The sequence below is a fragment of the Acomys russatus genome, chromosome 23, assembly GCF_903995435.1.
Source record: "Acomys russatus chromosome 23, mAcoRus1.1, whole genome shotgun sequence".
Lineage (NCBI taxonomy): Eukaryota > Metazoa > Chordata > Mammalia > Rodentia > Muridae > Acomys > Acomys russatus.
In genome coordinates, this window is record NC_067159.1 from 57,275,150 (window position 1) to 57,301,480 (window position 26,331).

Genomic DNA, 26,331 nt, shown 5'->3' on the forward strand with positions numbered 1-26,331 from the left:
AAAAAAAAATCAAAAAACAAAACAAAAAAACCCCACTTATATTATTACACATATATACAATAAACTACCTACAACAAGAACAACAGAACAATCAGGAATTATATAAATGTTATATTCATATTGTTTTGGCTATTTGTATTTGGCAAACTTGAAGTAAACATCTTTCCTATCTTGGTGAGTCTAAAATTTTACATGTGAGTCAATGTCTATCGTATCTCATCTCTGTGACTGTTTAGTCTTGTGCTCACACTAAATTCTGTAAACGTCCTTATATACGAACAAACAAATCCCACAGCTTTTCTATTTTTTTGAGACTATTTCTATAGCAGTCTTTCAATAGGTCTCTCTCACTAATGTCACTGCGTTTTTATGTGTTGGCCTGTGGTTCTGCCTCTAGTGTCCATACAAGGTATTTAATGAGCCTCTGTAAATATTTTTATTAAATAAATAATTATGGAAGAAATATATTGAGAATTGTTTCTTTTGTTTTTCGAGACAGGACTTCTCTGTGTATCCTTGCCTGTCCTAGACTTGCTTTAGCAGGCTGGCCTCGAACTCACAGAGATCCAACTGCCTCTGCCTCCCGAGTGCTGGGATTAATGGTGTGGACTACCACGCCCAACTGAGATTCCAGTTCGTTCTGTGATGCAGTAAATTCAGTGTCCCAGTGTCATTTACTACTGCCTATTAACTTTCAGGTTCATTATGCGTTACATAAACTGGCCTGTGTTCTGTTGATGCATGACCAGGGCCTTCTGATGATGGTGGCATGAGTGGGTTCTTCTGTAGATCTTTGCTGCAGTGGACAGCTGATGGCCTTGGCAACACGTGTCTGAGTCACTTTCTGTGCAACTTGTGATTATACATGTCTAATTTCTGAAGGGGAAGCAAGTGAGATCCCTGGGTCACTAAGGGCAGCCGAGCACTGAAGTGAAATGTCAGGCTAGCCAGGGAACCAGGCGTCCTGGAAGCGCATTTGGTCCTGAGAACCTGAGGAACCCACCATGTTTACATGAGCCTGCTTGCTCCCCACACTTACAGCCATCAGCTGGCTGTCGGACCGCCATGCAACTGACTACCATGTGTTCTGCAAATGGCCCCATCTCAGCGTATGGATCCCTGAAGCCAGTTGTTTTGTGATGCTGAGAACACTGGCAATCAACACTATGGACAGCCCATGCTGTCACTTGTCCTCTGGTCATCTGTGCACGGTTTCTTCATCATATAGCCTGAAAGATAATAACACAGTGGGCCGCCAAGTGTTTGTGATATGAGCACTCTAAAAGAAATATGAACTTAGGAATTATTTACATTGAACTAAATGGTACACACAAAGGAGGGATATTGGCAAATACATCCTCAGGATGGAGTCACCATTTCTACAGATTTTTTTTTTGTTTGTTTGTTTTACTGGGACTTTATCAGCTAGGCTTGTTAGTTGCTGAGAAATGATAATTATTTATTTTATAAGCAATTATTAATTTTCCTGTACGGTAAAGTTCTGTAAAATTTTAATCACACATATCTGTCATTTCCTCAACTAATCCATCTTCTAAATTAGCTCAAAAGAAAGTATGCTCATATTCTTCAGAATTAAAATTTAAAATTTTCTTTCCCATAAAATTTCACAATTATATAAAGCATGGATGCCACCTTCCTCTGAGAGGCAAGGAGATGAAGTGGGAGCTGGAATGATGATTGCGCTCTCTGGGTCCTCCTGCCTGCACGCTGGGAGAGGGGACACCCAAGTGGCCTGTCACGGCCACCATGATACATTTCTGACAAGGTTGTGGTGTCTATTTGAAATTTTTGAGTGTAATATCAGTTATTCATTCATTACATTTTCATATGTGCATCTCAGCCCATTAACCTGCTCTCTGCTCTTGTGTGTTTCTCAGACCCTGTTACATCAGTGGAGACATTTTTGTTTCCTTCATGGCCCTGGGCATTTCCCTGAGTTCACTTGGGATTTCTGAAAGGGGAACAAATGGAGCCAGTTATTTCTTGACTTGTATTAACAACCCGACTGTGGCATGCTCTCTGCTAGCACAATCACATTAAACATTATGAAGGGCCATTCTATCTTTATCTCTATCCCTATCTATATCCCTATCTCTATCTATGTATCTATCCACCTGTGTGTATAGATATGTGTACAGAAGTGTACGTGTACACGGGTGTCAATGTGTGCGGCTGTATTCTATGAAAGCACCTTTGTTTCACGTGAAGTTTGGCCTTGAGATCTTGTATTCACTCAACTTCCTAACAGGACCATGTGATTGTTTTATACCAGTTAGAAACAACTGGGTATTTATAATTTGAAAAAGTACTTTATATATACACTCATGGATGGGGAGGTGGCTCAGTCGCTAAGTTGATTGACTCCCTAGAACACATGTAGAAAATCCAGCTATGATGGCAGCACCTGCCATCCCTGTGCCAGGAAGCTGGAGACGTGCAGAGCTCATACTTAGAAAACTAAGCATGGAATTCACAACTGGATGTCAACTATTGAGGGGTCGGAATTGTGGTTCAAGAGGCAGAAAGGGAAACAAGACTCCTGACCTGGCTCGGGGAGGAGACATGGCTTAATCTGATATTTGGCTCATGAAATTTCCACCTATTAACATGATGCGTGTGTGTGTGTGTGTGTGTGTGTGTGTGTGTGTGTGTGTATGTATGTATGTATATATGTCTGTGTGTATATGCAACCGTGCACTTGCACATGTATGTGGAGACATACATGTATATGTCATCTTCAGAATACCTCCCACCTGTTTTCTGAGTCTGAGACTCTCACAGGAACCTGGGATACATGGGGATACCTAATTTGCATATAGCCAGCCCAGAAGCCTCCCTAGTGCTGGAATTTTAAGTTCCACCACCTGTCCATACATCCAACTACTTAACATGCGTTTCAGGATCGAACTCAGTCTCCATACTTATGCAGTAAATACTTTACCCCCTGAGCTGTCTCTCCAGCCCTACACAAGTATAAAAATTAAATTATTGATTAAAGAATATGTATTAATAAGTGAATATTTAAATTTTAACTTGTATAAATTTACCAACGTAGTTCTCATTCAAAGAAGTTGGTGGACTAACAGGCTATGAGGAGTAAGTGGCCTGGGTATTTCATGTTGAAGTTGAAAATGACCAACACATGTGCGCACACACATAGGCTTGGAACACTATGCCTACTGTCTACAGCTCTGATATTTGAATGGCTGAGGTTGGGTTCTGGCTTTTGATGATGGTGCCATATTAGCGTTCTGCAATGGGCTGTGCACGGCTGCTGAGTGGATGTGTTGGCAGACAAAGTACCTTGTTCTTAGCTTGCTCATCTTTATCATGATGCATATATAAGCCTGACCATGTCCATACTGCCATGACCTTTTACTCCTTAAATATATTAAATGACTTTTTCTCTTCTACCTCTTCTTTTTTTCCGTGATCAAATTAAATTGATAGCTAAGCAAAGATAAAGATTAATATTATGCTACAATCTCCAGAATCCGTTGAGCTGAGTTCCCTTCCCAAGTTCAAGTCTCCAAATTCTGTCTAATATTTTTCATGCTGGATTCTGTTATAGCACTTAATATTTATTAATTTAAAGTGAATTACTATATTATAGCACAGAAAGTTATATGTAAAACTTCAATTAGCAGGGGATTACATCTGGGAGCTCAAACACAAAGCAGAGGGCAGACTGCAAGCTTTAGCCTCTCAGAGCCAGGCCCCAAGGCCATGCCTCCTAAACCTACCCAAATATCAATGGGGACTAAGTGTTCAAATACAGGAGACTATGGGGAACCTTCCCATTCAAGCCACCGTAGCTGTGCTTGCATCATTTCCTCTCCTTCCCCCTCCAGTTCCTTCCATGTCTCTCATTTCCTCTCTCAGATTCATGACCTCTTCTTCTATAATTGTTCTTTCACACACACACACACACACACACACACACACACACACACACACACACAGAAACACACACACACCCCTACATATTCAGATAACACGTTACAAAAAATGTTTAATGGTAATATAGTAAATATGTGCGTATTCATCCCTTCATAAGGCATACAAATTATTTCTAGAAGTCCTGGGGTTGTAGGACTGTTAACTGGCACACTCTCTGAGCAGTCAGTTTGGAGAGGGAAATGTTCTCACAGCCTCTGGACAGCAGCTCCACCTTGTGCACTAGGCTACAGAGTCATTGTGCCGCTACTGTCCATTGCACAGTAACCAGCCTCAGCCCAGCACAGTGAAGGTTCTCAGTGCTCTTTATTTTCTGTGTGAGACAGAGCAACTCTGGCGAGCCTCAGAGCCAGGCTGCCCCCTAGTAGTGCACCCTGCACTTGGGTACATTAAAGGAAATACCACTACATGCAGGCAGCTCAGAATGATACATGTATCAGTGAGAAAAGTGAGCTGTTTACAATCCATGAGATCTTCTTATTATATTAACAGGTTTAAATGAGTGTATGTGTGCGAGAATATTTTGTCCACATAATTTTTAGGAATATGTGAAAGAGACAGTAAACAATTCATTGAAAGGACAGGCAAAGTTTTAACTGGTGCCAGGATCTGGATTATTTCTTATCGTGAGAATTTTCCATTTGCAAGGATTTTTAAATTTATGTACCTGTGTGTATGTCTGTACCTGTTTGTGGGTCTCCATGGAGGCCAGAGGATTCCTTAAAGTAGGGAGTTGCCTGGCTTGGGTACTGGGAACAGAACTCAGGTCCTTTGCAGGGGCAGCAAGTATCTCCCCAGTCCCCGGCCTTTGTGGTTTTGTTGTTGTTTTTAAACTGAAACCTCAAACTATTGCACTAACCAAGGACAATACAAGTAGTAAACATTAAACCCCTACTCTGATCTAGCCAATGGACAGGACATTCTCCACAGTTATGTGGAGAGCGAGAACTAACTCTGACATGAACTCTGGTGCCCCATATTTGACCACCTCCCTTTAGTGGCCTGGTGACACTCATAGACAGAATAAGCAGGCTACCAAGATGAGACTTGATAGCCTATGACCATATAGTGGGAGGAGGTACCTCTTGGTCATAGACCTAGGGGAGGGGAATAGGGTGAAAGGAGGAGGGAGGGAGGAACCAGAGGATACAAGTGATGGGATAACAGTTGTGTTGTAATCTGAATAAATTAATAAAAAATTAAAAAAGGAAAACTTTAGCTAAAACTTACAATGAAATAAAAAGTAAAAATAAATAAACCTCTATAGGCTACTTTGCTGTGATGATTATTTCAATGGTGTGTCATCCTAGTGTTCCTTCAAGACTGGGCATAGTGGGGTAACTCATTTCAAAAATGAGAGGGGAAGTACAGAAAAAGTACTTAGAAAATTTGGAAAGAGCAGACTCAAAATGTGGGCCTTTTAGCAATGGATCTTTTCAGAAGAAATACATGGGAGCCACTTTTATCCTTCCAAATTAGCATCTATAAATGCAATAATCAGATCTGATTTAACATATCATTATCCGAGAGATAGGTGTAACTTAATTTCTAAAGGATTTTTAAGTATATTGAATGGAGCCAACCAGGGCAGATTTTCATTATAATGTGATGTCATTATATCTATGATTGCAGGCTAATTCCCCACTTACACAGCCTGACCACTGACCAGGCTGGATCAAGAGGGCTTAATTTCCTTTGTAAATGTTCATTCCTGCTCATTTTACTTGAGAGAATGTAAAATGGTAGTTTAATAAGGGAAGAAATCACTTTAAATGGAGAATATGTAAAGGCAACCCCTGTGGATTTTTGTCATACTGATTACATACTTTCCCTGACCAACACCCCCTCCAACATAGCCATGTAAAACCTGAGTGAAATCATGTTTTCTCATCTGTTTCAAATAACCTTTTAAAGGATGCCTATGATCACATTAACCTTTAGTGTTGACAAGTGTGCACTAGACAGGGACCTCAGCAAAGGGGTGGTCATGAGAGATGCTCCCCTCAGTCTCTCCTGACATTTTGGCATGCAGCACTTTCTAAGGCACGTGTCACCTTGCATTTCGTGGAAACGTTGCTTTGACTTGACGGCAGCCAGCTTTGCTGTTTTTTGTACTCATGTCTTTCTTGTGAATAACGATCAAAACTATCCCCAAACTGGAGATGACCATGCTATCAGGAGCATGATCTCAGGTTAGCCCAATAGAATGTTTTCAAAAACATTATAATGTAGCTGGGGCAACTCACATAACCTTCTAACTCACAAAATGGTAACTGGCAAAATAATGTTTCAGTCTGGATCTCCTGGACGGCAGACGTCTGCTGGTCACCACACTTTATTAGGAGGCAGGTTGTAGTTTACCAGAGAGCTTTGTGCACATCACCTCATTGATTCACAACCATTTAAGGTGTCTGTTAGTATTGTCATTTTGCAAAACTATTACATTAAAAATTTAGAAGCAGGTGTTGGCAATATGGCTCGGTGGGTAAAAGCACAGACAGCTAACGCTGAGGACTCAAGTTCAGTTCCTGAGATCCAGTGTTGGGAGAGAAACAACGAAGGGCCCTCTATAGGGCTTCAAAAGATATCTACAATCACTCAGAAGTTTGTGGGATGGAATCTACTTATGGCATCTCTTCTAGCAACAGATTTTATACATTTCCAGTACCTATAAGGCAGTTTGCAGCCAACCAGCAATAACTCCAGTTCCAGAAGAAACAGTGGCCTCTTACAACCTTTAACAGCCCCTCTGCATGCATGTGGTGCACAGACATAAATATACACACTCGTAGAAACAAATATTTGTACAATGAATCACAAAATTGTCCCCTCACTTTACTTAGACTTAAAATAAACCAAACTAAAGAAAAACAGAAAACTCTGGTGTCTTCTTACCAATGAGTTATATTAAAATAATTTATTATTCATTTTTAAAAAATACATTTCTCAAGGAATATTGTCAAAGAGAAAGTTTTGGGAAGAGATGTATTTAACTTTAGATTTATTGACATTTGTAATTTATTAAGAATTATCCGGGAAAAAGAAAGTGCTATGAGTCACAGTGGATGTTTTGTTTTTTGTAGTTGACAGAATCATGAAGGCAGGAAGCAATATTCGGGGGCAATGGTGAGTGTGATGTTTCTCAGCTTGTGATGTAAGAGTCCCTCTCCAGAGCTCTGGGATTTAGGGTGCCCAACATGCTATAAATAGTAATAGACAGGGCAGTGTCACCAGAGAGTAGAGTTACCTTTGAGGAGGGTTCATTTTATACTATTAACAAAAAGTAACAGTCTGTGGCACCGCCAGTTGAGAGTTAATTCAGGAGTGGAGGATAAGGATGACCCCACGCAGCTAAGAGCTTCGGGTCCAAGAGGCTGCATCTAAAGGCTGAAGGGAACTGGTCAGCCGAGAGATGTCCTGCGGAGGAAGGCCATGCTACGCTCCGGCCAGCACCGTGGGAAACTGAGGACTCCCAAAAAGCCAAGTCCACTCCTCAGTTCTTCTCACTTTCCTGTTTCTTTTTATTTAGATGCTTTTAAGGAAATCCAAACATTTTATTTCCAATTATGAATTAAGCATAAATAGAAAACGTCTGGTTAAAACACAGATTTGTAAGAGTTAAGTAAATAGAAGACTTGTAGTTTAGGTACTTTTCTTGTAGCTGTGACAAATTCCCTGGAGATGACTGGAAGGGGGAAGGACTTAGTTTGGCTCTCAACTTTAATGGGAAGCAACTGTTGTGTGGTAACCCTGATGCCAGTCACATGAATCCCTGCTCAAAGTGCAGAGAGGGAACAGGAAGTGACTCTGGGCTATAGAATCTGAGGCCCCTCTCCAGTGATCCACTTCCTCTAGCAAGGTACACCTCCAAAAGGTTCCACAGCCTTCAAAACACCGTTCTTCCCCCTGGGACCAGTGTTCAAACACGCACAAGTCTACAAAGGATGGTTCACGTCCAAAGCACAGCACTGTGGTGGTGAGAAAGCACGCTGGCCCTAAGGGGAAATGCAGTGCAAAGAAATGCACAGGCACGAAACCTATCTGACATTTTTAAAAATGTTCCGGTTATGTATGCTCTGTGGATGTGGGTGAATAGAAACCTTCTAGAAAGGTCTTCCATGGCCTACACTAATTACGTACACTTCAGTAGAGATGCTGCACGTGTGGCACAGTAAGCAAGGAGCACTTCAAAAGGGAATTTAAAATGGACATTAAAGGATCGGTGAGTCTCTAAAGTGTGGCAAATGGAACGAGGATGTTTCATGGAAATCCATCATTAATGGCTCAGTGCGGTAATTATTCAGCTCTGGGTTGCCTGTTACGTAAAGGTCATTTTGAAAGGTTCTGAGGCAAAACTGATCAGGAGTAAATAGAAGTCAGGTTGTAAAGGATTGTCAATTCCAGGACAGTGCCCTTGAATTTGATTCTCTGTGCCAGTAGGGGCTGTTTGATGGATAGTAGAAACTGTGTAACCAGAGTTTCAAGACAATTAATCAGAACACAGAGCAGTGGTGAGGAAGATTGGTGTGAAAACTGTATCTTGTTTGTGAATTCTCCCTTTGAGCGCCGCAGAGCCAGACACACTTTGTTTACACATAGAGATTTGCCAGAAATATTTTATTCACATGGACATTTGATCCATGTTAAATAATTTTGTATTAACAATGAGATAAGTAGATAATGTTCAATTGGTTTCAAAGCCAATTAACATTTTCAGTGTGATGGCTGTTTGAGCATAATTATTGAGAACAGCTTTAACCACACACAGTGGTAATTTATTAGTATTCTAAACCTCTTTTAAAGTGTATACTTTATTCTGCTCAACTGCAGGGGAATAAGCATTCCTAGTTATACGTCATTGTCACGTGTCTACTTCATCAGGCCACGGAATCTGGGGCTGGTGAGATGACTCAGTGAGCGAAGGTGCCTGCTGCCAAGCCCAACCGAGACAGGGGAAACCGGTGAATTACACTCTTCTTTTAAAGCTTTTTTAAAATTATGTTTTATTTTCTCTCTTTGTTAAACAGAGGGAGAGGGAAAGGGATTTAAAGCAACATTTACTAAATACTGGCCAGGAAGATGGCACTGGCAGGGTTCATACCTGGAATTCCCAGAGAATGCTGCAGAATTGCAATAGTCAGGTGCTTAACAAGGCAAACCCACAAGGCTCTGTACTTCCTACCTTTGCCCAATGGGGGCAAGCACACATCCTGACGTGCTTCCTGTGTCCATTGACCATGCCCATCCCGTGCTGTTGGGCAACCAGCCTTTGTTTACCGAAGTGAAAACATGTGGCTTGTTATCTTAATGAACAACAGCCCCCTGCATATTCCAGGATGTTATCTGTCCTTGGGCAAATGAGGCTTATAAGTTAGAGACATTTTTGTTTTATAGATCTCTTAAGCACAGTGATTTAAACTTAAAACATAACTTTACCACATCCACATGCACAGGCACACACTCACACAGTACGTGGATTTAAACCAAACGACTCACCCTTGCAAGGACACTGATTTTTATCCCCGAGCCTGTTTTATATTTTTGACCATAAATCCCTAAACTAATTTGCATTAATTAATAAAACAAGCACTAGCACAGTGTTTGGTCCAGTTCTTCTTCATGGATCATGAACTGATACATGGATGTGCCCTGGGATTTATGTCAGTGCTTATGAGGCCAGGTTTAGAGTTAAGATGACCTGTGTGGAGCAAACAGGATGATATGCGGCTTTGCGGCAGATTTAGTCCTGGTGCAGTGACTACTCCGTTTAGTGTTCTCCAGCTGGAATCTCTAAATGAGGTGAGTGGACAGGATGAGACCGGAACTGGAGAGTGTGTGCTAGGTGCAGGCATGGCTTTACTGCAGCCTCCCCTCACCCCTGCCCCAGCCCTGAGATCCCCTCTGATGCTATGTGTGAAATCTAGGAAGCAAGGAGACACCCTTGTGTTACTTCTTTTAGAGACTTCGTGAATTTTCCCCTATTTCTGTAAGGAGGGGACATCATTTCAGTTTACTTTTCTCTGTGTAAGAATGCTGGTTTCCTGGGGAAGTCATCCCTTGATGGCTGCCATCTTGGGAAGACTGGTCCTTTTCAGCACTTGAGGGCTGGCAAACATAAGATGCCCAGTAACATTCCCCTCGTGCCAGGTTTGGCTTTTTCAGCTGTGTCAATGATAGTCCCACTTCCCTATAGTTGTATGTTAGACCACTTGACTTTAAGTAAAGGCAATTAAAATCCATAGAAGGTGAAATAACAGCACATGCTGCTGACAGACACTGAGGCACAGAAACAGAAACTGTGGTCTTCACTTCTAACCTTGATTGATGACAAAATTTGTGAATCAAATCCTGTCACCTACTTTATTTGTTATTATTGCTGTTGATATTATTACTATTATTATTTCTGAAAAGAGTTGGCTTTCCCCTATCAAGCCTACAGTATAAAGCCCTAGGTTCTAGCTCCAACACACTTGTTTATGGGAAACACTAATAAAAAGAACTGAATGTGCCCATTTCAGTGCTGTCTCCACTTAAGTATTCACAGAGCCCCATATCATACCTGGTGTGCCCACAGTTGACTCATCCAGGTGGGGGGGCATTGTCCATGGTGGTCAGTGTGACTACTGACATGCCACTGGAATGTTCCGACAGACAACAGGATGCTGATAGTTTTAGTGATAAACTCTTTAGGGGAAAGTGAACACAAAGGCATAGTTACAGATGTCTGATATTTATTCTTTCAGTGCTAAAGCTGAAGCCAGACCTCTGCCCCATAACCGATGGCCGTCCCTCGGGGAGGATATAGGATAAACCTCACTGCAGCATCTTAGATTTCAGGTGAACAGGCAAGCAGCTTGCAGATCCCTGTGAATGCACGCATAAAAACTGGTCCATTCTTCGGGGACTGCTGTGCTTCTGTCCAGGCATGAGGGAGTCTGAGAACTGTCATCTTAGAAAGGCCAGGAGCCCAGGGTCAGGCACTTCCATCTGCTGCTGGAAAAGGGATGTGGAAGACTTTGCCTTTTATGCTGAGCTGCGTTCTGCTCCTTTGTGTGCTGTCTTCACGGCAGTCATGAAAATGACCTCAAATATGCAAGAGGCTGGTTTCAGTCCCAGAATATTCTTTTTACGTAGTTGCTACTTAGGACAGTGAGGTTCTCTGTGGTGTGAAGGGAGCTTGTGTTCCCTATGGACTGTTGTGGTCTCCTGCGGACACTGACAGAAAACATTGGTAACCGCAAGTCCTTAGTAATTACTTTCAGACTCTGGCTCTGACTCTACCAGGTTGGTTTCTTTGAGCTATTAGTTCTCTCAAGAGGAACCTGCTCTTTTGTAAAAGTTTAGCAACAACACTGACTTCTTAACGTCCCTTTGCATACTTAAGTAGTGTCTACAGCCTTACTAAGTACATTTCATAAAGTAAATGATAGAAAACTTGATGGTGCTCTGTTCAGTCATCGTGATGTGTGAGCAACAGGCACAAGATAGAAGCGTTCTTTTTTTTTTTTAGAATTGGTTTATGGCTGCATTGTATACTTGCGGGGATTTTATTTTTAACATCTTGATTTCTCCAGTTGCCTGGCTGCAGGCACCTGCGACCCTGACAGTGCGTGGTGAAGAAAGGGCCAACTGAAAGAGCTGGGCCGACAACCAGCTCAGCTGACATGTGGAACCTCTCATTCAGGGAGACCCAATGGTAGCAGATAGCTTTCTGCCTCCATACTCAAGTTAAAGGAAAGGGAAGTAAAAATATTCCTTAAATTGTATTTTGATTAAAAAGAAGTATCAATTAAAACATAAGGAACTTTAGGGCAAATAATACAAAACGGGGGAAGACACGCCTCAAACAAAAATTTCACCATGAAATTCTCAAGAATCAGGTGATACTTGTAAACTCAACCAAAGGCAGACAAGGCATTAGGAATGTGGAGCTTCAAACACTACAAACTACCTGGATAATTTCCGTCAGCTGGTTTCATCTGCGAACAATACCAGCTGTATATGACTAACACACTGGAGGAAACAAACTTAGAAGTTTTATATGAAAGGAGGTTGGAAAGCTGTTACAGCCTATTGTGCCCGAGCCCGTTCTTCCTCCTCCTCCTCCTCCTCCTCCTCCTCCTTCTTCTTCTTCTTCTTCTTTTTTTTTTTTTTTTCCTGTAAAAGGATGAAGCTTGATCCGTGATGGAAGCGGATCTTCCTGCTCTGTGCCCCCCCCCCCAGGGTGTTTCCCTTCTAACACTGTCAGCTGTGCCCTGAGCTCAGGAAAAACCCTTCTGGCTAATGTCGGCAGTCTCCTTGGCCTTCTGCTCAGAAGGCACCTAGGACCCGGGTGCCTTCTTACTGCTTTTCTTTGATATATTTTTTTTTAATCTTTTTTCCTGTGACTCCCAGTATAAAACCTGCTGAATTTTCAAGCTTATGTTTGTAAAATCTCTGATACGTGACCACGCCTGTACTAACACCAGCTGAAGGCAATTTCCATGCATTCCTCTCGACTAAACCCTGAATCCGTAGTGACTAGATGAGTATCTCGTCTTGGTGATGCCGCCCACACCTCACAGGCTGTCCTTCAGAAGAGAGCAACTGTCTGTGCCCGGCTCCAGCCCCACTGGCCTGTCGTGACTCAGGGAGCACTGGTATCCTCTGTATTTGTAAGTTTGCCTCCTTTGAAAGACCTCCACATTCTCCCTCTGTCTTGCATTAATCCTTTTAACTTTCAGAAACAACCATTGGATCTTGGCTATGGCTTCCCAGCCTCGGCTTCATTGAATTGCATTTTTGTTGACATGAGTTCTGGCAGGAAGTTGCTTCTGGAATGGGTGGGTGGACAGACAGATGGCTTGATGGACAGATGAGTGGATGGATGGACCACTGGGCAGATGGATGGATGTGTGGGTAGGTGGGTGAGTAGATGGATTATTGGATACTTAAGTTGATGAAGAAAGCATCCAGAATACTGGTGTCATCTGATTCTCCTATACTGTGAAAGCTCCCCATAGCTCCGGAGCCTTCTTTTCATCAAACACAGAAGACAGACAGTAATATTACACCTAATAATTTCATAAAATTTAGTTTGCTGTCCTATTTCTATGATGTACTTCTTAAAAACTGTCCCTTATCTATCCTAAAAATACTTTCATCGCCTATTGGAAGGAAGTCCCCCACAGGCACAGTCATTGGGGAGGGGACTAAGGGATAAATGGGAGGGAGGGAGGAATGGGAGGATACAAGGGATGGGATAACCATTGAGATGTAACAAGAATAAATTAATAAAAAAATATTTTGAAAAGAAAAAAAAAAGAAGAAGAAGAAAGGGTTCCAAGCCCTCATCTGGCTGTCAGCCCCAGGGATACATTGGAATTTAGTTCCTTGCCTCTCCCTATCCATCCTGCACAGCCAAATTGGCATCATATAAGTCCTTTCTACTTTCTTCTGTTCCTCTCTGGTCCTGCTGGTCTCTCACTCTGATCTGCCCATCTTTAATTCTGGAAATGAGTCTTGCCTATGGTGAGCCACCTCACATGCTTCATCTTCTCGTGGGTTTTCCTCATTCTGACACTGTGATACTTGAGTTTCCTTCCTGGTGCTCACCAACCACCAAACATATTAGGATGCTGGTGTCATGGTGACCATATGGGATAGTTTGCTTAGGCTCCTATAAGACTGCCAGTATATTGGAAGTAAAGTTTGTTCTTATGTCCTTTAAGTTCAAGGTTGGTTTACATGGACTTCAAAAGGAAAGTGCTTGAGGGAACTAAAGTGGGAATGGATTTAGAGAGCGATGCCACTCATTTTGAAATATCCTTTTTTTTTTAAGATTAGAAAAAGTGCATCCGACTCATTCTATTTTCTGTTTAAATATAAAAATGGAGTTTGATGGTCTCGGCCCACAGATGCTCACTGTGATGACCAACCAATCTTGCTACGGCCACACAGTATCTGTCAGATAGTGATGATGTTCAGCTATTGCTAAAGATGGCAGGCAAATGTTTCCCACTGTGTGTAAGACAGTTTGGCATTTGGCAAAATCAAAAATATAATCTGCCTAAACCAGTTTCCTTTAATTATTGGACTAGTGTGTGTTTGAAATGAAACTTTTATCCATGCATTTATTTATAACATAATAAAATATCACTTTAAATCTACTAGCTATCCATAAATTCTACATTTTATAGCCTATCCCTTTGTAGGGTGGGGACAGTCTTGTGAGAGAACAGGTGAGGTTAATCCACTAGAAGGCAAACCACTTGGTGCCGGAGCTTGATTGTTGCCAGCTGAAAAGATCCCCATGAACAGCCTCTGGGAGGAGATATATCAGTGAGCCAGACACAAGTGGCAGGGCCTTTGGAGACTTTGGATAGTTTTGGCTGTTCACCACTCTTCTTCAAGGTGCTCCTAGAGAGAACCGCTCGAGGGAAGGCTTTGGGGCTCCGGCTCCTGCTGAGGTTCTGGGTTCTGGTTGCTCCAGGTTCCAGCAGAAGAAATCCTGCTGATCACACCAGGAGAATCACACCAGCAGAACCATATCCTTATGGTTTTGCTATTGTATTCTTTAATCCTCTTCTGTTGTTTCAGTTATTCGGGTTATAAGTGACATATTCTGAGTTAGTAAGTTTGTAATAAAATATATTTGTTAAGAAAATTGAGCCTACAGCCCTTGAAAGAACTGGACACAAATTACCTGAAATCATGAACACATAGAGATACCTAATGCCTAAAAATAGAAAATATAGTAATTTCTTCCGAAGGCTAATAATTACAGAGGCCAATTAGAGACAGGAAAGGATGGATTTGTCTAAACAGTCAGGCAAACATAAGAGTCCTTTGAATTAGAACAAGATCATGGATGAAGGACCCCAGCAGCTCAGAAAAGTGGGAAACAATAGACCTGCATTGATCGATTGTAGAGACCATGGTGGGTGTAGTAACCGAATCCGAGTGTGGCTGCATTCCTAATGTGATTTTACACTGCAGTTTGTGCTTAACCAACTCGCCAGGCTGCTCAAAATAACGCAATGTGAAAGATAAGAAAAGTGGATACAGTACATTTCGATTTTCATAAAGGATTCTGACAGCTTCCCGGGAGAGATTAATGGCCAAGGTAGAGAATTGTTGAGAATACAGTATGGGGCCCTTTAAAAGGGAGACCAGTGCAACAATAAAACAGCATTAGAGGATAAGAATATTTCAGTTGAAAAAGAATTTAAATTTAATTGATGATGCTATTTTTTTAAAAAAATCCTTCATTTTCCATTGTTCTTTTCTCACTTATCACTCACGTGCCTTTTTAAAGTTAACTGCATGTCTTGAATATGTGTTATGCCAACTGTATGTTATGCCAAATATGATCATAGGTGTGTTCAGAAAGAAAAAGCTGAGCATGAGGACAGAGAGAAACGTGCCTTTTTCTCATGAAGGCCTGAACACTGACCCATGAGGTAGGTTCCCTCAAAAGACACAACAGTAAGAGTATTCCACCAAGTGCAGTTTCTGAGGTGATAGGGAAAACCACAAAACCATCACAACATCTGAATCAAATATAAATCCAAATGGATGAGGCCTTTAGAAGCTGAAGCATGGACAATTGCAGCCCAGGCTGTGGTACCCTCATTTGTTCTGTTTCTATTTTTGAGAAATGCAGCTTTGAACACAGGCTTACCTCAGACCAGCATGGATAGTGGGTCACTGTCTTTTCTCTTCTGAGCACCCGTGGGCGTGGCTTCGGTCTGTGGGCAGACGTGGCTCTTCCCTGGCATGGCTCTTTTCCCCCCTGTGTGGGCAGAAACTAAATCCTAAAAAGAGGAATCTGGAGGCAAATATGCAGAGAGCAAAAAAAGTAGAAATAGGAACTCGTGTGCACCAAGTCTAGGTGTTCTTAGGTGTGTGCAGCCTCCTGGGACCCACAGGGCAAAGGGAAGTTTGATCCTACCTTGCATAGCCCATCCCTGCCTGTGAGGGGTAGCTCAAGTCACCGACCCTTATGTGAGACAAATGGGTTGAAATGTAGCAGAGAAAACTGGTTTTAAGGTAGTAAATACCCAAGGCTCTGAGACATACGATGGGAAATTTTAACAAGGGTCTCTCTAGAGACTCAGAGGAGTCTCCAGCAGGGAGCACAGCACCCTGGATGCAATGGACACCAACCGCAGCACTGTCCCTCCATTGCTCTTAGGAGGTAGAAGTGGTGAGGAGCATCACACTCGGCCCACTGACTGCCGAGATTTATTTGCAAAAACAGGCTCTCTCCCAGCTTCCAAATAACAAACACAAAACCTAGGGAGATTTGATTCTCAGCCCCCCCTTTTTGCATAAACATAATTGAGGATTACCCCCCCCATGTATCAAGATAAAGGCACTCACTAATAAAAACATTATGAACTTCTTAAAGTACAAATATATTTAATAAATATTTACTATGATATATGTGCTTTGATCAGTCATACACTGCTAATAATAAGACATATATTTTACTTGCAATATTGTCCTAGTGTTTTTATGATCAGAGTTATTTTCACACTGGCTTATGCATTTAAATTTAGACCAGAGAAGATAATACATCAATAAAATATGTTAAATACCAAAAGAATTAAATTAGAAGTGAATTATATACTGAGAATGGAAGTTATGTCAGTTTGAGGAAAAAATAAGCCACCTAGTATTTCCTTGGGATATAAGAGAAACTATATAATTTGTAAAATAGGTGTTAAATAAACATCACTGTTATTCAGACTTCCTTGGATTCACTTCAAGTGAGAAAAGAAATTTTAATGGACATATTTATGTAATATGAAGTTATAGGTTTGAAAAGACCATAGTGCCGGGCAAACATTCCACACTTCAAGTGCAAGGCTGAACACGGTTTGCAAACTGATGTTCATCACTCTTTCTATAGGTTATAGAGTTGTGTAGGCCTTGATTTGATGCCTGAAGTTAGCAGTAGTAGGACAGCCTAACAGTAGTTAGTCACATTCATACACACCTGGCTCAATCCCAATAGACTAAAGAGGCTAACTTCTTCAGGTATAGATCCTGGGAAGCCCATCGCACAGGTGATAACACCAGGGAAAACCAGCCTCTTCATGATAAAACACAATATGGACATTTGAGCCTTAATATTAGGTAAGGACACTACAGTTTGCCTTTGTCAAAAAATAACATGTAATAACATTTAAATCAGAGATATGTTCAACTTTTTTTTATTAATTTGGGAGGGGAATATCATGAGTTTAAAATTGTTTCCAGGAGGCTGGCTGAGATAATAGAAAAGCATGCTCACTTTTTCCTCTGGATGGTATCACCTGGTTTATATTTTAGGACATAGCCCATATTGAGTTACAGCTTATTTAATTTTCCTGAGAGAACAGATAAATGTGGATTAATGATGCTTTAGTTTGTAGTTAGAAGGCTGGCTGTAGTCACTTCTGCTGTGAGTCATTCTTACTTACAAAATGAAGTCTGTACTCAGAATAGTTTCTCCTTGAAAAATTTGTAGGTAAGAAAGGGAATTCACTTTGTCATCCAAACATCAGTGTTCACAGACACTAGAAGCTGTGCTTTCTTGTGGGTGTTTGGAGTCCAACTGTACATGCACCGTAAGCTGCTTGCTTTATTAGCGTTGCTTACATGTGATTGCACCCCGCCAAGGGTTCAGATGCAACGGCAGCTGACAGGAGCGAGAGATGCCACAGCAAGGGTTTGCTCTGCCTTGGCTCCTTGCTTCAGGCGTGAGGTCCACACAGAAGGTTGGACAAAGAGCACGACTTCCTCACCGCCCAGAACTCTCTGTCCTTCCCTGGGTATCTACCTCTGCTGCTGGGTCCTGCTACCACAAACCCTCCTACAGGCATCTGAACTTAGCATGCATCCCCATTACAGCTCCTGAGGTGGAAGTCCAATTTCTTCCAGAAGCATCTGCCAGGGAGACTACAAAGCAGACAAAAATCCCCACAGTAGTTTGGAGCACCTGCCAGTTAGCACCAGACTTGACCCTCTTCCAGATTTAAATATTTCAAATTTTAGTTTGTGTGGGGAGAAAGAAGTCGGCTTCACTGAGTGTAAAATGGGATACGTGGAGATGACAGGTGTTTCTGATGAGAGAGAAGTTTCAAGGCGCCAGGGCAGATGACCTTGAGTGGGCTTCTCCAGCATGCAAGGCCTCCCCTCTGGGTCATTTCCTGTGCCTGTGCACACAGACCTGAGAACTGCTGCTGACACCCACTTCTCAGGGTGTTTGCAAGTGTCAAATGAGATCATATGCAAGGCCCCTTTAATGTGTCTTCACCCACAGTGGCCATCCACCTCAAGAAATGCTTTCTTCCATACCAGATTGAAAATGAAACAGGATGCATTTACTCATCGAGAGTTTCCTGGTTTCTTTATTCAGAGTACATAGGCACCTTTCACACTATTTATAGTTATACACTTATACATTAAGAGAATTTAATTTTGTGATAGTTATTTACAAGCAGTGCATGATGGAGGACCGCTACATATGTGGAAGTATCACTTTTAAGTACAGACAAATAAAAATTAAAATACCTCAACATGTGTTATTGCATAAGCATGTGGGTTAATTCTAGGTGAATGTAGACAGATTGGATATTTGGAAATTTGCTTTAATCCAAAGCAAAACTTAAGTGATCTTCTAAATATTGGAGATTCTGAAATACTGTAACATAGAGATACCTACCAAATACACATAAGCAGATTTAAGAATTAAATTGTGCATTTCAATGATACAAATGATTATGAATCTATAAAGTTAGCTTTTAGGAATAATTGAAATATAGAGTTCTAAATAAGACAAAATCAAGAAAAATTTGTAAAGTTTTATCTTTGTTATGTTCACTTCTAATGCACAATATAGAAAATGGTTAAGATATTTTGAAATGTGTTCTTGATTGTAGATTATGGCTTTCAACCACTTACCTAATTTATACTTAAAATATTATCACAAAAGGGGATGAAGGCTATCCAGATGAGACCTAATAGGCTGTGGTCAGATGGTGGGGGAGGAGGACCCACCTGTCAGAGGTCTAGGGGAGGGGAGTAGGACAGAAAAGGGAGGGACGGTGGGAGCAGGAAGATAAGAGGGAGGGAATTACAATCAGGATGTAATGTGAATAAATAATAATTAAAAAAGAATAACCTGAATAAAATATATAGGATATGGATTTTCTTCTTTCTGAGAGAAAGAAATCAATGTTATTTATGTTAGTATGTTTTTTATTTCCTGATATTATAAGACAAGCAAATGCATTGCTAATGCGGTGTTATTCCTGTGAACAGGAGTGTGCAGATCCCATCAATAACCCTGAGTGGAGGTCCTAAGGCTTACTATGCAAGTGCAGCGTTAATGGTACTATTATGCACCACAGATTTCAGTATGCTTGCTGTCTAGAAGTTACTCCCTTGTTCTGTGGCTGTCCCCCTGGTTGTGAATAGACCTAACAGTAATGTTTGGCCATACCACAGACCTCAAAGACTTGTAATGTCTGAATGAAAAAAAAATTAAATGATATGCTTGGTGATGTCTGAGAGCAGATGTAGAAAACTCAAGATGCACAACACAGCCAACCTTGTAACACAACCAATCATGTGACACAACCAACCGTGTAATACAACCAATCATGTGATGTAACCAGTCATTGTAGCATGGATGATTTTATAGTCTAGAAATTGCATTCTGGATAAGTTAGAGGAAAATTCTATATAGATAGATGCTAGACACACAGGCAAGCAAATGTATATAAACTTACGTGTACATACACATATGTGATTTTGAAAGACATTAAGAAGACTGTACCTATTAAAATAGAGACAAATAGGAAAGAGATTATAATTCATTTTATCTCATTTCCCTTTCCTTACTTCAATTTAGTCTAGTTGTCAGAATATCAAGACATTCTTTTTTTTCATTCATTTATTTTAGTTATAATTAAAATATAATTGCATGTGAGAAAGGTCACCATGAAGCTTGCATAGGGTTCTGAAATTTTTGGTATGCCTTTGGGAATCCTCTGATACAGTTGGAGTTTGTGATACAGATACATGGAGATATTTATGTGGCAGGAATTTTGTGGTACAGTGAAGAGAGCGGTGTAACTAACTGGTATACCCTATCATTAGAAAGTAATTTTCACTTTGCTTAGATTTGAATTGGGGTGAATTTTTCCTTCCTCCTTTCATTAATTAGTGTCTTTAATAGACGCTCTCATTAATCAGCCCATCAAGAGGAAACTGACCTGTCTTCACAGAGCTGGCCAGACTTCCTCCCTGGGATCCTATGCTGGAAACCTCCTCATGGCAAGGTTGTTCTTTGGCAGCCGCAGGACTTTTCCCTAGCAGAACCTTAGGAAGTAAGAAACACCACCTCAAGCTAATTTCCACTGAGCTTCCTGATGTTCAGTGTCAGGATCTGATCCCTGCAGACTGGTGTCTACAGAATCTGGTAGAATTGCTACACCAGTGGGATCAGCTGGCACTCCATACCCAGCCAGCCTGGAGCTCCCCATCCTAACATGAGCTAATCAGAGGAAGGCGGCATTGCCTTCCTTAACCTGGGTTTGTACAGTTAACAACTGAGGCAAAGTGGACTAAGTCAAGCTAGGTTTTGTACATTTTCCAATATTCAGATGTTTGTTACCATGAATATGGATGACACTGATGACTGACTGGTAACATGAACCTTTGTGTGGTGTTTGGTGCAGCACTAACAAGGCATAGACAAATAATCCAAAATAAAATGTTCTATGCCGAATGTATATTTTATTAAATGTAGAATGTCTTTTCCGGAAAAATGTTTTTCATTTAAAAGAAAAACTGCTACACTACTAGATTTGTCAGGAGAGGAAAAAAGAAGCCACAAAAAATATGCTTGTTAGCACAAGCTGTGTTGGTGCCACACCAAAAACCACATGTCACTTCAGTCAGTATGTCCAATGAGGGTGCTAGGATTCGTGGTAGGTAATACAGTCAATGTGTACCTTAAATAACTAATGGTAACACTAAGTGTGGAACTACTAACAGAGAGTGCTATGGGAAGATACTTTCTGTGGCATCAAAAAACCTTTGCCATCTCCTTGAGGCAGGTGCTCCTTACTGGCTGGGAACACAGCACAGCAGGCCAGGTCAGAAACACACAAGAGACCTCACTACCCAAGATGGGTTAGAGACCTCTGGGAATCATGGCTTTTCTTTAAAATGAAATAGGAGCCCGTGACTTGTCCTGATTTCGATGTTACAAGTTTCCCCTGTCTTTTAGACAGCAGGAGTCTGACAGTCTGATGGCAGGTGTTGGGGGCAGGAATAAGCAAGTCAGAATATTTTCTGCTTCCTGTTCTGAGCAACTCAGGATGTGTTATAACCGTTCACCTTGGACATCTTGTATAGACCAGGTTTTATGGATATTTTTATTTGTGGATCCCATGAAGCATAAAACAAAGTAGCAACAACAACATCAAAAGGTCTTTGGTGCCTAAAGATGAGAAAAGTAAGTATTTATCACAGTCCCTTATATGGCTCTCATGCTTATCCTACCATACCCAGTCTACTTTCACTCTTTAGTGAGTTCGTAACACATCCAACTAATTCCTTATGTTGTAAGGAGAGGCATTTTTCTGGAGGAGGAACACAAGGAAGAATGACCAGCAAGACCAGGAAGCATCATTATTCTCAAAGACTCCATATAATGTAATGCTAGAAATAACAAAACACATACACATGCGTGAGTGTGGACTTGGCTTGTTTAGTGCAGTTCATGCAGGCATTGCCTTCACCTCCAGGCAATCGTCACTCTCATCCTGTGAGTTTAGAAAAGCCCCTTGACAGAGCTAAGCCTCATTCTCCTCGATTTGTAAAATTCCGTATGGAAGAAAAGTGTAGAAATGCAAGCGACTGACAAAAGACCCTGTTTTTATCTGGTTCTCGCCATGTTTCCTGAAGAATCACTGGGCTGGAGCCAATGACAGCTCTGGACTGTTGCTCTTCTAGCCACGGACACACAAGCGAACCCTGAGTTCCCCATCCTCCTTGGCAAAGGCCACCCTGTCCTCTGCTGCACCAGAACAACAGGCAAAGTCCACAGCTGGAAGTGCCAGTCACACTGGACAGGCCTCCTGACCCCAGGTGTGAGCAAAGCTCCACCTGTCTCTAGAGAAAGGGAAATGCCCGGCAGAGCCACCAAATCAGACTTTCATGGCAAAATACCCATCCATAATTAATGTTATGCTTCCTTTAGAAAAGACAGGTTAAGCAATTGGTCACGTTCAGTAAATAAAAAATTACTCGCAGTAACATCTGCAACATTCTAATCATCTTCCCATTTCTGAAACCCATTTTAAAAGTCTTTGATCTGCATTGCTGTGGAAAGGGTATCAAATCTGGATTAAAAAAAAAAAAAAAGACTTGATTGCAGATGCAATCCTTCCACCCACCAGTGGAGTGTCTTGAGGAAGTTATTTAACCTACACATCTCGATTTATTTTGTAGAGATGAAGGGTGTAGCAAGCCATAGCCTCCGGGCTGTGATAAGCACCCTACTGTGTAAATGCCAGAACTGTAGAGGTCACACAAGGAGCACTTCATGGGCCTACATAACAAATGTAGAGAATTTAACCTGACACCAGCATGGATATGATCCTGTTTAATGAGAAATATGTCCCCTCTGTCTTCTTTTTTGTGTGTTATTAAGAATTAATAACACACTGCAATTGTTGAACTATAGCATTAAGGAGGTTTTATTTTCCTCATTGGATACATAAGGAAAAGCTTTTCAATTAAAAATGACTTTATAACCCCTACTACTTTGGATTCTGTATATAGGGAAGCTGACTGCAAATTAGATTTTTCTGGAACCTTGTTCCTTGTTCACTCCCTGATTAGTTTCATAAACGAGGTAGTGGCTGCCAGTTGCCTTCAACTTGCAATTTTGTAGCAATTCTCAGACTCTGTGTTCAATCCCCCAAGGTGTTCTGTGGAAATGCTGTCAGGCTGTTCAGATGTATGTGTTTCCCTTCTGCAAGCCATGCCTTGTACTCCTTTAACAAAACTAGTCTTTAATTTGCAACAGGAATTTTTTTTTCTTCAAAATGAAACGCTGAGCTTCAGGCCTCAGCAAAATCACAGGTATTCGACCTGGGCCTTCTGCTCCTGGGTCGTCCTGCCTCCTTCTGTTGAGCGGAGGACTGTTTCTGAGTCTTGTTCTAGAATCTGGCTTGGAATAACTGGTGTCAGGTTTCACCTTAAGATACACTGTCATCATCTCGTTGGTCTCCACTGTCTGGCTCTTCATCTCTCCTGCACCATGCATCTTGCTTATTTGCACTTCTGTGTATCTGGCTCTCTCACCTTAAGATACAGAGTAGTGCTTATGGAACCATGACTTCCACCCACCTCTGTACATCTCAGATAGCTCATCTTCCCAAAAGTCTTGCCACATCTAGCCTTGAGAAAGCACCTGTGTCCTCTCCTCTGTACACTCACAGTAGACTGCTTGTTTGTTTGCTTACCTTTGTCGCTATAGGGCAACTTCTAGAGAGCCAGCACTGTGCGCATCCCAGCCATAAATAGGGACATTATAACCGTTGACCATTACATGAATAAGAAAGTTTAGTGTCAGCTTTATACTAATGGCAGCAGCCATTTGGTGAAAGTAGCTTATGTTTTGTAAATTGAAAGTCATAGTTGACTTTCACAAGTTAGTCACTTGGCAGATTTTCTTAGAATCATCAGCTACATAGTGCTCTTACGCTTGCTGTGGCTGGTGCATTTTATCCAGAACTAGACCATGTCAAAGCTGTCTCACTCAGACCTCTTCTACATTATATAATGTCAAAGAACTGTGATTTCATGTAGAAAAGTATTCTATAGGCATTATTAATATTTAGTAATCATTAGACAAATTGGTAGAATGGGGGAGAGTTTGGCTCTGGACTGAAGTTCAGGCACATGGGCAAACTTAAGAAACATGAAGAATTTTACTGTGTAACAATGCACAAAACATCAAATATGCAATCCATCAGTAGCATCATGTCGCCTGAATGTGTGACATTACATTCAGTGTTGTGCCGCTGTTTACTGTGCAGAAAGGACACACAGAACAAAGATACCATCATTCATTATTATTTTGATTAACAATTTCTCTTCTTTCTCTCCCTCCCTCCCTCAATGTCTAGGTGTTACTTGGAGGATGGAGCATCAAAGGGTGCCTGGCTCAACAGGTCAAGCATCATATTTGCTGGAGGTGACAAGTGGTCAGTGGATCCTCGCGTTTCCATTTCCACATTGAATAAAAGAGACTACAGCCTCCAGATACAGAACGTTGATGTGACAGATGATGGCCCGTACACATGTTCTGTGCAGACCCAACACACACCGAGGACGATGCAGGTTCATCTTACCGTGCAAGGTGAGTGTTTCCTGGTGAACTGCTGGGGAGGAAAGAGCTTGAAACGAGATATTGAGATACCAAAAGATCCATTTTCCAGAAGGGTTACCGCGTGAAACTTTGTGTGTGAAATATTTAACATTGGTATTGAGATGACTTAGAAGCGGCTACCAGTATTCAAGAATATGTTGTCATTATCCTCTGAATTATCTTCTAGGTTCCATTAGCAGATAATGAGTATTTGGGTCCAGGAATCCCCACTTAAAGAACAAGCAATGGCCATTAGCACCACATTATGATTTTTTTGCATAAGATATATTTCATATATTCCCTTGAGTCATCTCTGAAATAAATCTTGGAGAATCTATAATAGATACATTAAAATAAATACTTAAAAACCCAGAGCCAATACGCTGAAAAGTAAAAGCCTTGTGAATTGTGGGTGGTTGGTGACTGTAAAGACTGCCTCTTCCAACCTTCCTACAGAGTGCCTCTCCACTTGCATTTGAGTGACAACGCAAAGTATAACCTTTTAGAATAACTCAAGCTAAATATAAATAGAGAGTAATTTGAAAGATATTCACAATGCCTCATGTCGGATTGAACTTCAGCAGATAGCAATGCTATTCAACTGATATTTGTTCTACTTTCATGTTTAACCGTAAGAGGCCACATTCTGCCAATGCAAGTGCCCATCAGAACACACAGAACCATAGTCTGTGGAGGATGCAAAAAATGCACATCTTTGCACCTTCTGTAATGTACTTGTTCTATAAACTCATATGTGTTGTCCGCATGAAAATATTTTGCTCTCCATTTCTCAAAAGTATGCTGCGATAATCACAGGTAAAATTAGAAACAAAATGAATGATGTCATGGCTTAGTGCCTGATAAAGTTGGATGAAGACTCAATGTTGTTAGCTTCATATTTCTTTCTCTGTAGGCAAAGGCTGGATTTGAATTTCGTTTATAGATTAACTCTACAACAGTTTTCATCTAAAACCTTCCTAACCGAGTCCTAGTCCCTCATATACCATAAGAATCTCAACGCAAAAACAATAATTATTATTAAATATTTCAGACACAATGAAGGTACACTTATTAATTACACAATTGGCTTTAAGAAGACAGTTCACAATGAAAACAACACCGTAGATTATAGACGGTTGCAGTGGTAAGTGGCCCTCGAAGCCAGGTTTACACAACACCCTACCTGTTTTTGTGAGACTGGGTTGTCAATATTCTAGCAACTGCCTTACGGGCTGGCCTACATCTACAGCCCAAGTCCATCTTTTTGTGGAATTTATCCAAGGAACCTGGGAAGGCAGGGTCTGGTCTGGCTTCAGTGTGGACAAGAAATTGTAAAGCAGACACATCTCATCTCTGGTCTGTTCCTAATCTTGCCTCTTCTTTGGCTTGTTAGCTAAATTCCAGGGCAGGTGGGGAGTATGACAAGTTCTATTTGACTCTGAGAGGAAGTGTTTGGATGACAGTGTAATGAGCCACTCATGAAGTGACATTGGCTCATCCTTTGCAACCTGTAGGTCCTCAATATGAAATGCATCCTGACTTCATTTTCTGTCCTGTATAACACATGTGTGTGTGTAAACTGGACAGTGGGGTACTGCCCTTTCCTCACTCCTGCTTAACTCTCTTGGTGTTTATTTTCAACCTCGCAGCAGAGGTTGTTTTCCAGTGCCTGTTTGGATGGTGCTGGCTTATAAAGGTCATTTGGTGATCATGAGCTTCTGAGCAGTTAAAAATGTGCTGGCTGGGTTCTTGTCAGTAAAGTTTCTTACTTTAGAAATAGGAAATCCATGCAACTGTTTGAAGGTATGTCATGAGATCAAATTAAAAGCTAATAATTTTACAGTATTTATGAGCATAATTACTTATTATAAGTTGATTGGCATGTGGGACATTTTCCAATTACATTAATAAAGCTCATGGAATACATTAATAGG

The 26,331-nt window shown here is 41.2% G+C and overlaps 1 protein-coding gene across 1 annotated transcript in view; it reads left to right on the forward strand.

Annotated features, from left to right (window-relative positions):
* Negr1 (neuronal growth regulator 1) overlaps positions 1 to 26,331 on the forward strand; it is a 710,325-nt gene that overhangs the window by 265,171 nt on the left and 418,823 nt on the right. Inside the window, exon 2 of the mRNA XM_051165491.1 lies at positions 24,156 to 24,388. Coding sequence (XP_051021448.1) covers positions 24,156 to 24,388 — 233 coding nt within the window. The remainder of the gene's footprint in view (positions 1 to 24,155; positions 24,389 to 26,331) is intronic.